Source organism: Xiphophorus hellerii, chromosome 18 (genome assembly GCF_003331165.1).
Source record: "Xiphophorus hellerii strain 12219 chromosome 18, Xiphophorus_hellerii-4.1, whole genome shotgun sequence".
Taxonomy (NCBI): domain Eukaryota; kingdom Metazoa; phylum Chordata; class Actinopteri; order Cyprinodontiformes; family Poeciliidae; genus Xiphophorus; species Xiphophorus hellerii.
Window position 1 is genome coordinate 34,197,764 of NC_045689.1, and position 12,643 is coordinate 34,210,406.

The 12,643-nt window shown below is 45.8% G+C and overlaps 1 protein-coding gene across 3 annotated transcripts in view; it reads right to left on the bottom strand.

Annotated features, from left to right (window-relative positions):
- Positions 1 to 12,643, bottom strand: part of il4i1 (interleukin 4 induced 1) — a 33,049-nt gene that overhangs the window by 4,007 nt on the left and 16,399 nt on the right. For all 3 annotated transcript variants that reach the window (XM_032546025.1, XM_032546026.1, XM_032546024.1), the window contains 3 exons: positions 9,287 to 9,488; positions 9,129 to 9,197; positions 8,730 to 8,866 (listed from right to left, as the gene is read on the bottom strand). In XM_032546025.1, the coding sequence (XP_032401916.1) occupies positions 8,730 to 8,866; positions 9,129 to 9,197; positions 9,287 to 9,488 (408 nt within the window). The remainder of the gene's footprint in view (positions 1 to 8,729; positions 8,867 to 9,128; positions 9,198 to 9,286; positions 9,489 to 12,643) is intronic.

A 12,643-nucleotide genomic window follows, 5' to 3' on the forward strand; every position in this document is an offset into this window, starting at 1 on the left:
GTACTTTCTGAGAATACTCAAGAAGAACTGTCTCCCCTCAGACCTGCTGCAGGCCTTCTATCACTGCTCCATAGAGAGTGTGCTCACGTACAGTCTGTGTGTCTGGTACGGCAGTAGCACATCCGCGGACAAGAAGGCGCTCCAGAGGGTTGTTAGGGCAGCAGAGAGAACCATAGCCTGCCCCCTCCCCACTATGGAACAGATTTACACTTCCATTCTCCATAAGAAAGTTTTGGACATTTTAAATGACTCTTCACACCCTGGCCATGGTCTCTTCCAGCTGCTGCCATCAGGCAAGAGATACAGAGCAATAAAAACCAGGACAAATCGCCTAAAAAACAGTTTTTACCCGATGGCAATCATGGCACTAAATTCAAAGGCATAAGAACTTCTGCTCTTGACACCACTTTGTTAAAAATGTAAATTCTGTTGCGACACCTCCAGGCGCTGCAACCATCTTCTGATGTCTATTTATTTCTCATTTTGTACTATTTATTTCTTTATCTTTTTTATGTATGTATGTATATGTATATTGTATATTATGTATATACACATAACCTGCATCTTAACTCGAGTCGAGCAAATCTCAATCTCGTTGTAATCTGTTGATGACAATGACAAATAAATCTTATCTTATCTTATATAACATCAAAGTGGAATAACTTCCACATACAACGTCCCAGCTGCATCCAGCTTTCTTTGTGTCATCACAGACCAGAGCTGATCACATTCACATAATCAATTAGTGACATCACCTTTCTTGTTGAAAGGTGACACCCTTTCAATAGGAAGACACCTGTTTTTCTACTGGTTCTCTTCCTTTTCAGAGATTCAGAGATTTAACCCAGTGTTTAATGAAATAGCACATGATGGTAAATTCTTTTCTCAACATTTTCTGCTGTTTGGAGTGTGGCAGAGAGGCAAATTTCAATCCCTCGCTGTTTGCATATATTGGCTCTAAATCAGACATGCATTATGCGATTAGCACCAAACTTGATATGATTGACCTTTGTTAACCTCTAGAGAGCCCAATAGTATTACATTTTAATTTGACTCCACTGCACCCTCTAGATCAGTAGTACCCAACCACCGGGCCAATTGGTACCGGCTGCGCAAGAAATAATGAACTACTTCCGGATCTTTTATTTTGAAAATCCTAAACCGGATTTTACCGGTTACGTCTTGCGCGTCAATATTGAGCCAACTTGCAGCAGAATGAGTAACAAAACAACATCGGACTACAGTGAACCCTCGCTATTTCGCGGTTCACCTTTCACGGTCTCGCTGCTTCGCGGATTTGCATCGTGCATTGTGTTCTGCATTCTGATTGGCTAAACAGTCTCTCCGCTTCTTCTCTACCTGTATGTCAACAAGGTTGCGGTTTAATATGTACACGTACGTAAAACAGCTTGCCAGATTTAACATAATCGATGGTGGCATGTCGGTTTATAAGAATCTTTTTGCCCAGAAGAAAAAAGAGCAGCAACAGCTACCGATAACTATGTTCTTCTCTCGAAAAAAACACACCTGCACCGCGGGCTTTAGAAGAAAAGAAAAAAACGCTACAGAGCGGAGTCAGGCTGCAGCGGCTCGGTCAGAAGAGCAGTGAAATACACGTGAATCACTATTTGTGCTACTGTACTTTGTTTTGTTTTTTTTCATAATCATTTTTTATTTTCTCCCGTTTTAATCCAATGGCAGGTCTCGGTGGGGCGGCGCTGATCTCCGCAATTCGGGCACGGGAATCCGCTTTCAGTTCATATTAAAATTATTATTTTACAGTACAGTAGTTATTTGTAAAAAAAAATATATATATATTGTTTATACAGTACTTTTTAGTTGTTAAACAAATGTTTGGGCCTGTAAAGAGGTTTTGTTCTTTGGTTTCAATGTATTATGGAGTATTTTATTGTATAATAATTGTAAAAAAAATAAAGGTTCCTACTTTGCGGATTTCGCCTATCGCGGGTTCTTTTTGGAACGTAACCGCCGCGAAAAACGAGGGGGTTATCCCTAACACCTCCGCCCCCGACTCGATACTTACGACTCCCCCCGGTCCGCAGCAAAATTGCGAAGGGCTGACCGGTCCGCACGACTAAAAAGGTTGGGGACCACTGCTCTAGATCATTGCAACAGTTATATCTCCTTAATAGAATAACTGATCTGCACCAGATTTTTTTGTGCATCATCGGGGATAACTGCTTAGCACATTGGTGAGCACTGCCTAGTGGACCGGTGCACAAATTGCGCATGGGCATTGATCAAGGCGAGTGGGAGGCATTGCCGGAGTGGGGCTGATCTGTTTTTTATTACTGCTTCACCTTTTTTTGTTTTGTAAAAATAACTTATGGTTTGACTTTACTGTTCTTGAAACTAACCGTCTAAAATAAATTAGTGTGGTTTAAATTGGATAGATTTGTTTAATTAATCCAATGAATCATACACAATTTCAATTACTTATCAACTGGTTCCACTTAACCAAGTATGTTTAACTTGAACATAAGAATATTAAATTCAGTCAGCAAAATCCAAGAACTTTATTACAACTCAATAGTGTTTAATAAACTGAACTAATTACTGGCATAAGTAAATTCTATTAGCATCTTCTAAGTTTAATTTAAGAGCATTAAGTAGTGTTGCAATGTTATGGCACAAAAAAATAGAACCAGCTGGTTAATGTGATTAGAATGGATGTGGATTGGACCATAGGGATTAAGTTCACCTGTGGAGATGAGAACTTTATTGTTCTGAACATATACAAACCTTATGAATGTCCTCAAAATGAAGATGAATTTCTTAACAGATTGTCTTTTATTATGTATTTTGTACAAGAAAATGCATCTACCTGTTTTTTTTATTGTGGTAGACTGAAATGCAGATGTCTCAGATAATCATTGTATATATGCTAAACATTTAATGCAATTCTGTCACAACAATGGCCTAATTCTCTCTAGTAAGGTGCTTTTTCCTAACAGCAGTTACACCTATGTTAGTAATGCATGGCATACAACCTCATGGTTAGATCATTGTTTCTGCACAGAGAATGATCATGATTCCATACAGGGCATTCGTGTCAATTATAAATTTGCCACCACTGATCATATGCCATTTTTCTTGTGTGTAAATGTGAACTGCATACCTTCCCTTTTGCCTATATATATAGGCTATATTACAAGTATAGGAAAAAAGGATACCCTGTCATAAAGTGCGGTGTGGTTGAGTGGTGAGGCAGACGCTGTAGACCCAGGATGCGATAAATAAATGAATTTTAATGATGAATGTCCAGTGCAACACAGTCCAACATGGTCCAATACAAACGGGCAGCACGGCCGAGCGGAAGCCAGGACTCGACGCCGGTAGCAACCGTAAAACAACGGACAAGAAGACGGACTGACAGACTAGACGCCAAAAGAGACGAGGACCCGACAAAGACACAGACACACAGGTGACACTAAATACACAGGAGGTAATCAGGGAACGAGAAACACCTGGGAACTAATCAAAGGGAGACAGGACAACACGGAGACACAGATACACAGGAAACTCAAAATAAACACACAGAAAAACACGGATCACGACATAACCTGACTGAAAAAGATCTATCAGATTATTATTTATTACATTTTAAATATGCTTTAAGATTTATAAAAAGAAATTAAAATAGTCTTTTGGAAAAAAATCAAGAAAATAAATAACTGCAAAATGTCACTACTAACTACTATTGATGGTGTTAGTGAGGTAAAAGAAATTACTCAGTTATGGCAGAAGCACTAAAGTGAGCTGTTTAACTGTGTCAAAAGTAACATTTTTGTAGTGAGTAACATACATAGTAATGAAAACATGAGTGTATCCCCACAAGAAATACAGAATGCAATTATGAAGCTGAAAGACAACAAGGCCAATGTTAAGGATAACATTTCTACTGAGCATCTGAAAAATGCAAGTAAGAAACTCTGTACATTATTCTCTATGTGTTTTACTGGTTTTCAACTACATGATTTGTTACCTAACTCAATGCTATCTATCATACTGGTACCCATTATTAAGGACAAAACGGGCTAGATTAGCTCTTTGGAGAATTACAGACCCATAGCTTTAGCTAGTAGTCTATCAAAAGTTTTAGAAAGAATCCTATTAAATAGGCTGGAAGAGTTTATCTTGATGTCTGATCATCAATTCGGTTTTAAACTTAAACATTGCACAGACATGTGCATCTTTGCACTAAAAGAGATTTTAAACTTCTACAACTTGAACAACAGAACAGTATTCATGTGTTTCATTGATGTCTCTAAAGCATTTAATCGTGTGAATCATCAAAAATGGTTTTACAAACTAGAAAACAGAGGTGAACCCAAATATCTAATTAGAATTCTTGTCTATGCACCACTCAATGTATGTGGAATGGGGCAGTACAATGTCTGATTCATTTAATGTTGGTAATGGAGTAAGGCAGAGAAGTATATTGTCCCCTTACCTTTTTAACATCTATATGGATGAACTGTCAAAGCATCTGAATTGTTGTAAAACAGGTTGTGTAGTTGATGACCACATAATCAGTCATATAATGTATGCAGATGATTTGATAATCCTATGCCCATATAGTGCTGGCCTTTAACAATTACTAAGGGCCTGTTCCCAATATGTTTATGACTTTGACATAAAATATAACGCTAAGAAAAGCAATATTATGATTGGTAGATAACCCCTGATAACCCTACTTCTCTTTATCTTGTACTGTTCTCAGCATATGCAATGAAGTGAAATATTTGGGACGTTACATAAATAATGACCTCTGATGATTGTGACATCTATAGGCAGCATCGTATGATGTATGCACAAGCTAATATTCTGATCAGAAGGTTCGGTATGTGTTTGTCCTATGTAAAGATAGCTCTTTTTAAAGCTTTTTGTACTCCACTGTACACGGCCCATCTGTGGCGAGTATACAAAAAAAGCAGCCTGCAGAAACTGTATATGGTATATAATAATGGCATGAGGCTACTACTGTCATGAAGCGGTGTGGTGTTGGTGGTGAGGCAGGCGCAGCGGACCCAGGTCAGATGAAAATGATGATTTGTTTAATTATAAATAAGTCCAGCAACAAGAAGCAGGCACAAGGAAACACTGACGAAACATAGACGCTAACATTGACGAAACATAGACGCTAACATTGACGAGGACCCGACGAGGAACAAGGAACACAGGTGGAGTTAAATACACGGGAGGGTAATCACAGAGACGAGACACACCTGGGAACAATCAAGGGGAGGACAGGACAACGAAGAGACTAAGGACACAGAAAACTCTAAATAAACACAGAAAAACACAGATCCTGACAGTACCCCCCCCTCAAGGGCGGCTACCAGACGCCCAAAAAACAAAAACACAACAAGGGTGGGCGGAGGGGCGCTGGACGGGGGGCCAGAGTCCAGAAAAACAAAAAACTACCCACCATCGTGGGCGGAAACACAAGAAGGGCCAAGAGTCCATAAACAAACAAAAAACTACCCACAGGGTGGGCGGAGGCAAAGGAGGCAGGAACCACGGAGGTGGTCCGGCGGTCGTCCGCGGCGGCGGGAACCACGGAGGCGGTCCGGCGGCCGTCCGCGGCGCTGGAGGCGGGAACCACGGAGGCGGTCCGGTGGCCGTCCGCGGCGCTGGAGGCGGGAACCACGGAGGCGGTCCGGCGGCCGTCCGCGGCGCTGGAGGCGGGAACCACGGAGACGGGAACCCCGGAGGCGGGAACCCCGGAGGCAGGAACCACGGAGGCAGTCCGGCGGCCGTCCGCGGCGCTGGAGGCGGGAACCACGGAGGCGGTCCGGCGGCCGTCCGCGGCGCTGGAGGCGGGAACCACGGAGGCCGTCCGGCGGCCGTCCGCGGCGCTGGAGGTGGCGATGAGTCCCGGGGGCCACCCACAGACGGCGACGACGAGCCCCCCGAGGCAGGGTCTCTGGTGGAGCACAGGGGGTCTCGGTTGGAACGCTGGGGGTCTCGGTCTCGGGTGGAACGCAGGGAGTCTCGGTCTCGGGTGGAACGCAGGGAGTCTCGGTCTCGGGTGGAACGCAGGGGGTCTCGGTCTCGGGTGGAACGCAGGGAGTCTCGGTCTCGGGTGGAACGCAGGGAGTCTCGGTCTCGGGTGGAACGCAGGGAGTCTCGGTCTCGGGTGGAACGCAGGGAGTCTCGGTCTCGGGTGGAACGCAGGGAGTCTCGGTCTCGGGTGGAACGCTGGAGGTCAGGGTCTCAGGAGGAACGCTGGAGGTCAGGGTCTCAGGAGGAACGCAGGAGGTCAGGGTCTCAGGAGGAACGCAGGAGGTCAGGGTCTCAGGAGGAACGCAGGAGGTCAGGGTCTCAGGAGGAACGCAGAAGGTCGGGGTCTCAGGAGGAACGCAGGGGGTCTCGGAAGGAACACAGGGAGTCTCGGTAGGAACACAGGGAGTCTCAGGTGCGCCGGCTGGAACGCCGGCTGATTCGGCCTCGGGTGCGCCGGCTGGAACGCCGGCTGATTCGGCCTCGGGTGCGCCGGCTGGAACGCCGGCTGACTCGGCCTCGGGTGCGCCGGAGCGAAGCCTTGGAACCGGCCGCGTAGGCGAGCCGCAGCGAAGCCTTGGAACCGGCCGCGGAGGCGAGCCGCAGCGAAGCCTTGGAACCGGCCGCGGAGGCGAGCCGCAGCGAAGCCTTGGAACCGGCCGCGGGGGCGAGCCGCAGCGAAGCCTTGGAACCGGCCGCGGGGGCGAGCCGCAGCGAAGCCTTGGAACCGGCCGCGGGGGCGAGCCGCAGGGAAGCCTTGGAACCGGCCGCGGGGGCGAGCCGCAGCGAAGCCTTGGAACCGGCCGCGGGGGCGAGCCGCAGCGAAGCCTTGGAACCGGCCGCGGGGGCGAGCCGCAGCGAAGCCTTGGAACCGGCTGCGGGGGTGACAGCTCCGGAAGGCGACGAGGGGCCGGGTCCACCGGCGGCTCACGTCGCTGTCTCCGGGCTGACCGTGGAGGTGGCGGCTCCGGAAAGCGACGAGGGGCCGGGTCTGCCGGCGGCTCACGTCGCTGTCTCCGGGCTGACCGTGGAGGTGGCGGCTCCGGAAAGCGACGAGGGGCCGGGTCTGCCGGCGGCTCACGTCGCTGTCTCCGGGCAGACAGCGGAGGAAGTGGCTCCGGAAAGCGACGAGGGGCCGGATCTGCCGGCGGCTCACGTCGCTGACCTCCCGGACGGAGGAATCGACGGGGGCCGTATCCGGGGGGTGCCAACACCAATCTCGTCCCCCGGAAAAGCTCCCGCTGTAGGTCGGCGAGAGCTTCCGCCAATGCCCTCTCCTCCCCGCTGGATCTCCGCCTCGGTCCGGTTTGCCTCTTAGGAGGGAACATTTTTAATCCAGCTGGATCCATATTAAGCTGCCTCACCGATCGGTTTGTTCGGGTCCTTCTGTCATGAAGCGGTGTGGTGTTGGTGGTGAGGCAGGCGCAGCGGACCCAGGTCAGATGAAAATGATGATTTGTTTAATTATAAATAAGTCCAGCAACAAGAAGCAGGCACAAGGAAACACTGACGAAACATAGACGCTAACATTGACGAAACATAGACGCTAACATTGACGAGGACCCGACGAGGAACAAGGAACACAGGTGGAGTTAAATACACGGGAGGGTAATCACAGAGACGAGACACACCTGGGAACAATCAAGGGGAGGACAGGACAACGAAGAGACTAAGGACACAGAAAACTCTAAATAAACACAGAAAAACACAGATCCTGACAACTACTCAAAGTGCCTTAATGGAGTAGTGCTAGCCATTTGTTTGTACATAATGCTGTACTCACATGTGCAGCTGTGATCAGGAATCTTATGTGCAAAGATTATCTGTGTCATGCAATAATATAATTGAAATTTTAGTAAAACCTGCACTGAGTACAGTGAGATTTTCATCAAGATTGTGTAATCCCTGGTGACATCATTTATTTGTTACTCTGTGAATAATTGTCATGATTTGCAGAAGTAGATGGTGAGGTAGATGCAGTGGACTCAGACTGAAATAAGGAAAATGATGATTTAATGATAAATAACAAAATACACAATCCAGGCAGCACAGGTGAGCAGAGGCAAGGAGCTCAGACTCTGGTAGCAACTGGAAACAATGCAGAGACGTGAAACGACAGAATAGATAAGGACCCGACAAGAGACACAGGTGGATTTAAACACACAGAGGGTCATCAGGAACAATCAAGATGTAGACGGGACAACACAGAGACTCAACTGAACACATAAACCTAAATAAACACACAGAAAACCCAAATCCTCACAATAATATTATGTTTTGTGTTTATTTTCATCTTGTATTTTTGTATATGTCTAATGTTGTTTGTTTTATCTATTATAGACCTTCTTATGTGTTGGATTTTCTTAACTGGATTTATTTGTCTTTATTTAAGTGATTATGTTGAAAATAAATTTGTAACACTCTCTAGATTTAATTAACTAGGTTTAGTGGAACCAGTTGCCTTGGTTAAGTAAGTTCAATATTTTATTTCTTAGTGCTCTCTTGCCTCTAAGGTTTTCTTTGCTGTACAGCTGAACCTTTCAGCCTTTGTCCCGCTTCTTTCCTAAGCCAATCAACTGTTTTGTTGATGCTGTAGACCTCTTCCTCCTTACTCCAAAAAAAGATTTACTTGGTCTCTCAATGCCAGTTGCTAGTTTCCTGAAAGTTTCCTTAACTTCATATAACTGTACAGAAAATCTTACTGTGTGTTGTCATTGATGTCGGTCTGTATGTAGAGCATCTCTATCAAGGACGTGTAGAAGAGGCTGTTTTCATTGAGGATGTCGCCAATCATTCTCAAAGCGCCGCGGCTCAGGTTGCCCTCCTTCACCAAATATTCCTGCACATCACAGGCCATTACTGTATGTTATGTTTGGAAGCCAGAACAAGGTAGAAGCACGGGTAGACAAAGAACTCTTCTTAACAGCAATTATTCTTCACTTGCTCAGCAGTACAGTAACATCAGGTATTTCTTTCCTCCATCTTATCTCTTCTTCTTCTCTCTACAATCAGTACTATTCTCGCACACCACCTAGTGGTAGACACAACACTGTAGTTTGTGTTTCACCTAACATTCCCACATTGCTCCAACTTATTCATACCTTCACTGTGTAGGAGTCATATTTCTTCAGCATTCCACTGCAGCCCAATGTCTTTAGGTCATCCCTCACCTGGACACAGATCACAAGCCATCCACTGAACACATCAGCCATAACAAGCACAGCAATAACATTTTTCAGTCCCCTGAATGTCTACAGACCTTCCAGAGTGTCTGACTGAAGAGTTCAGCAGCTGACTTTCCATTCTCTCTGTCATGCAAACTGTAGTTGAGCACGCTGGGATTGTTTTCTACGGTGTAGGTTTTGTGTAGGCCTCCGTTTACCAAGTAGTAGGTGTTGATGTCATCTTGGATGAAGGAATTCAGTGGGATTTTCAATTTGGAGATAAAGGAAAGTAGAATCCTGTGATATAAACAGAATGGGATCAACTTTTGTCCATGATGAAGAAATTTCCTACATTCGTTTAAGTTATAGAAGAATTTTTTAAAAATCTGTGATAAAATGGTATGAGTTGGCATGCTTACCTAATCAGTAACTATAATCAGGTGAAAGTGAAAAAAAACAAACTCCCTTTTTGAATTCTGTGGTTCAGCTATGTCTTTATTCACTAAACAAAGATAAAGCCAAGATGAAAAGCTATAAAACACTTTAAGTGCATGAAGAGGAAGTTGTCTTTTTCTTTGCATATTGTCACTTTCTTAGAATAATGCACCATGTCATTTTCTGCCAAAAGTTTTTTTTTTTTTTTTTTTTGCCTAAGTCATCTTTTGGCAATAAAGAGGTGGTAATTACTTTGCAAAAATAACTTGGCAAAAATGACTGAGGTCATTATTTTAAGAAGGTGGCAATATGATAATCAGTCTCTCAGATCATTGTGTGTTAATGATTAGGCGGTTCAGCCGGTGAAGGAGATGTCGCACTTGCCTTGTGGTCACGCATCACCCTTATTTTTATGTATGTTGAAACCATTAAATCAAATTTAGCAGCATTGATATTCTCTATGAACAAATGTTACATTTATATATCTGTGGTCTGTGTTAAAATATTAGCATTTAACACAAAAACACAGTGGACCGCCGGTGGACCATCTCAGCGTCCCAACCACTGGACTTAGCAGATTTTCTTGAGGAAAAGCAGAGTATCATCATAAATATGACATAAACATGCTGACTGAGGCCTGTGAAGTCTGAAATGAAGCACTTCCTCTATTTATTTTTATTTTTTTTGTAAATTCGGTGCAATGTGAATTTGTCAGCATGTTCACTCCTTGAAAGATTATCAAAGTCTTAAGTGTTTTCCATTTGGGAAATGAAATGAAATGATGGATTTCAAATAGTTTTGAAAAAACTTTATGACCCCTGACAGGTGTTGTTGGGTTCTGTAGGGGAGTGGTTTTCTTCTCCTTCACAGGGTGGCAGGCTGATGGGATCCAGCTGTTACTCATCACCACCAATCTGCAAGGTTCTTAAAGAGGAGCAGCTTCCTGGAAGCAGATGCCAGATGGTTCCGCTTCTACAGTGGTACTCTCTAGCTGTCAGTGCTGTATTCCCAGTGTCCTCCTTGTTCTGACTCCTTTTTATCTGTTCCTTCCTCTACAGTGAACCCGTGCTGAACACTCTCTGAACCAGGACTCACCTGAAGTATCTGATTCTAGCTGCTCCATTGGGCCTTGCACCTGGGTGCGTCATGCCCGCCACTCAGCTGCTGCCTGTCCGCCCTCAATCACCTGCTGGAACTTCCCCATCTGGAAAACCACCACATCACACTAACTGTTGGATCCCCATGTACTCTCCTCTGCTTGCCTCTACCCGCAGACCTTAAGTCACCATCAGGTAACTCCGTCATTCCCTTCATTACTTCCCTCTTTAACCTCTCGCCCTTTGCAGTTCCTCCGCTGGTCCGGTTCCTCTCTGCTATCGCAGATCGACGCCCCTCCACACACTCTCCAGCACATTCTATTGCTAAATAAATCTGTTAAAACTGTATGGGTGTCCGTAGTTGTTGCTTGCCTTAGAGTCCTACAAACCTCGCATTATGACAGAACCATCTGGAAAATCGGACTCTGCAGCACAACTACGGACCACCCTGTCTTAACAGGGCGTCCTTCTGGGCCCACACGACGCCGCAATTAATGGCATACTGCATCAGCCCCGCACCGGCTCCTACTTCGGCTGCCTCCGCTCCTCCACTGTCCAGTGACGTCATCATGCCCGTTCCCGAACAGTACTCAGGTGAGCTGGGGAAAAGCAAGGGTTTTCTGCTGCAATGTTCACTAGCCTTTCGCCGCTCTCCCCGCTCATTTCCGGATGACGCCACCAAGATTTCTTTTATAGTAGGATTGTTAAGAGATCGAGCGCTTGGATGGGCGGAGACTGTAGTGGACGAAGAGAACATCAGCTATTTACTCTTTGATGAATTTATAGAACTCTTCAAACAGACATTTTGTCCCAAACTTGGGGTAGAAGTTGCCTCTAAAAGAATTTGGGATTTAAGGCAGGGAAATAAGTCTGTGGCAGATTTCGCAGTTGAGTTTCGCACTCTGGGAACAGAGGCAGGTTGGAATGAACCAGCTCTTAAAGGAGCCTTCCAACAAGCTCTGAATGAAAGATTAAAAGATGAGCTGGCTTGCCGAGACGAACCTGACTCCCTAGACGAATTAATTAACCTGGCCGTTAAGATCAATAATCGACGTAGAACTAGATCCCGATCCTCAAATCCCCGGTCGTCTCAGTTCTCCATTAGAAGGGGTTCTCCCAGCCCAGACTCATCCAGTCCTCCCATCCAGAACCTACCTGAACCCATGCAGTTAGGCCGAGCCCGGCTAACCCCAGAGGAACGGCAGCGCCGTTTAGCCTCTGGTTGTTGTCTTTACTGCGGTTCCCCTCAACATTTCATCTCAGTCTGCCCGATTCGCCCAAACACCCTGGCCCGCCAGTAAGTCTGGGGGTTCTGGCGGGCGAATCTAAAGAGAATAATTACCTCCATCTAAATCTTCCTGCTATTCTCACTGTTCAGCAGGATTCCTATCCCTTCCAAGCTCTGGTAGACTCCGGTTCAGAGTAGAATCTCATACACCCTGTTTTAGTTGCGCAATATCAGATCCCGGTCCAGGCATTACCTTCTCCCCTGCGGGTGGTTGCCTTAGACAGTAGTCCCATGGCTAACATCACCCATCAAACTGACCCAGTTTCCCTCCATGTCTCAGGCAACCACCAGGAACTCATTCAATGCTTTGTGTTTCCTACTAAAGATGCCCCTCTGGTTCTTGGGTTCCTCTGGCTCCGCAAACACAACCCCCACATTAACTGGGCCAATGCTCGCATTGACTCATGGAGTCCTTACTGTCTAAACCAATGCCTGCAATCTGCTAAACCGGCTCTGCCCTCCGAGCAACCCCAGCTGATTGGTGAACCCGATCTCACAAATATTCCTACTGAAATACTATGACCTCCATCGGGTTTTCAGTAAGGATCTCGCCCAGTCTCTCCCTCCTCATCGGCGCTATGATTGCTGTATCGACCTCTTTCCGGGAGCCCCACTTCCTTCCAGCCAATTGT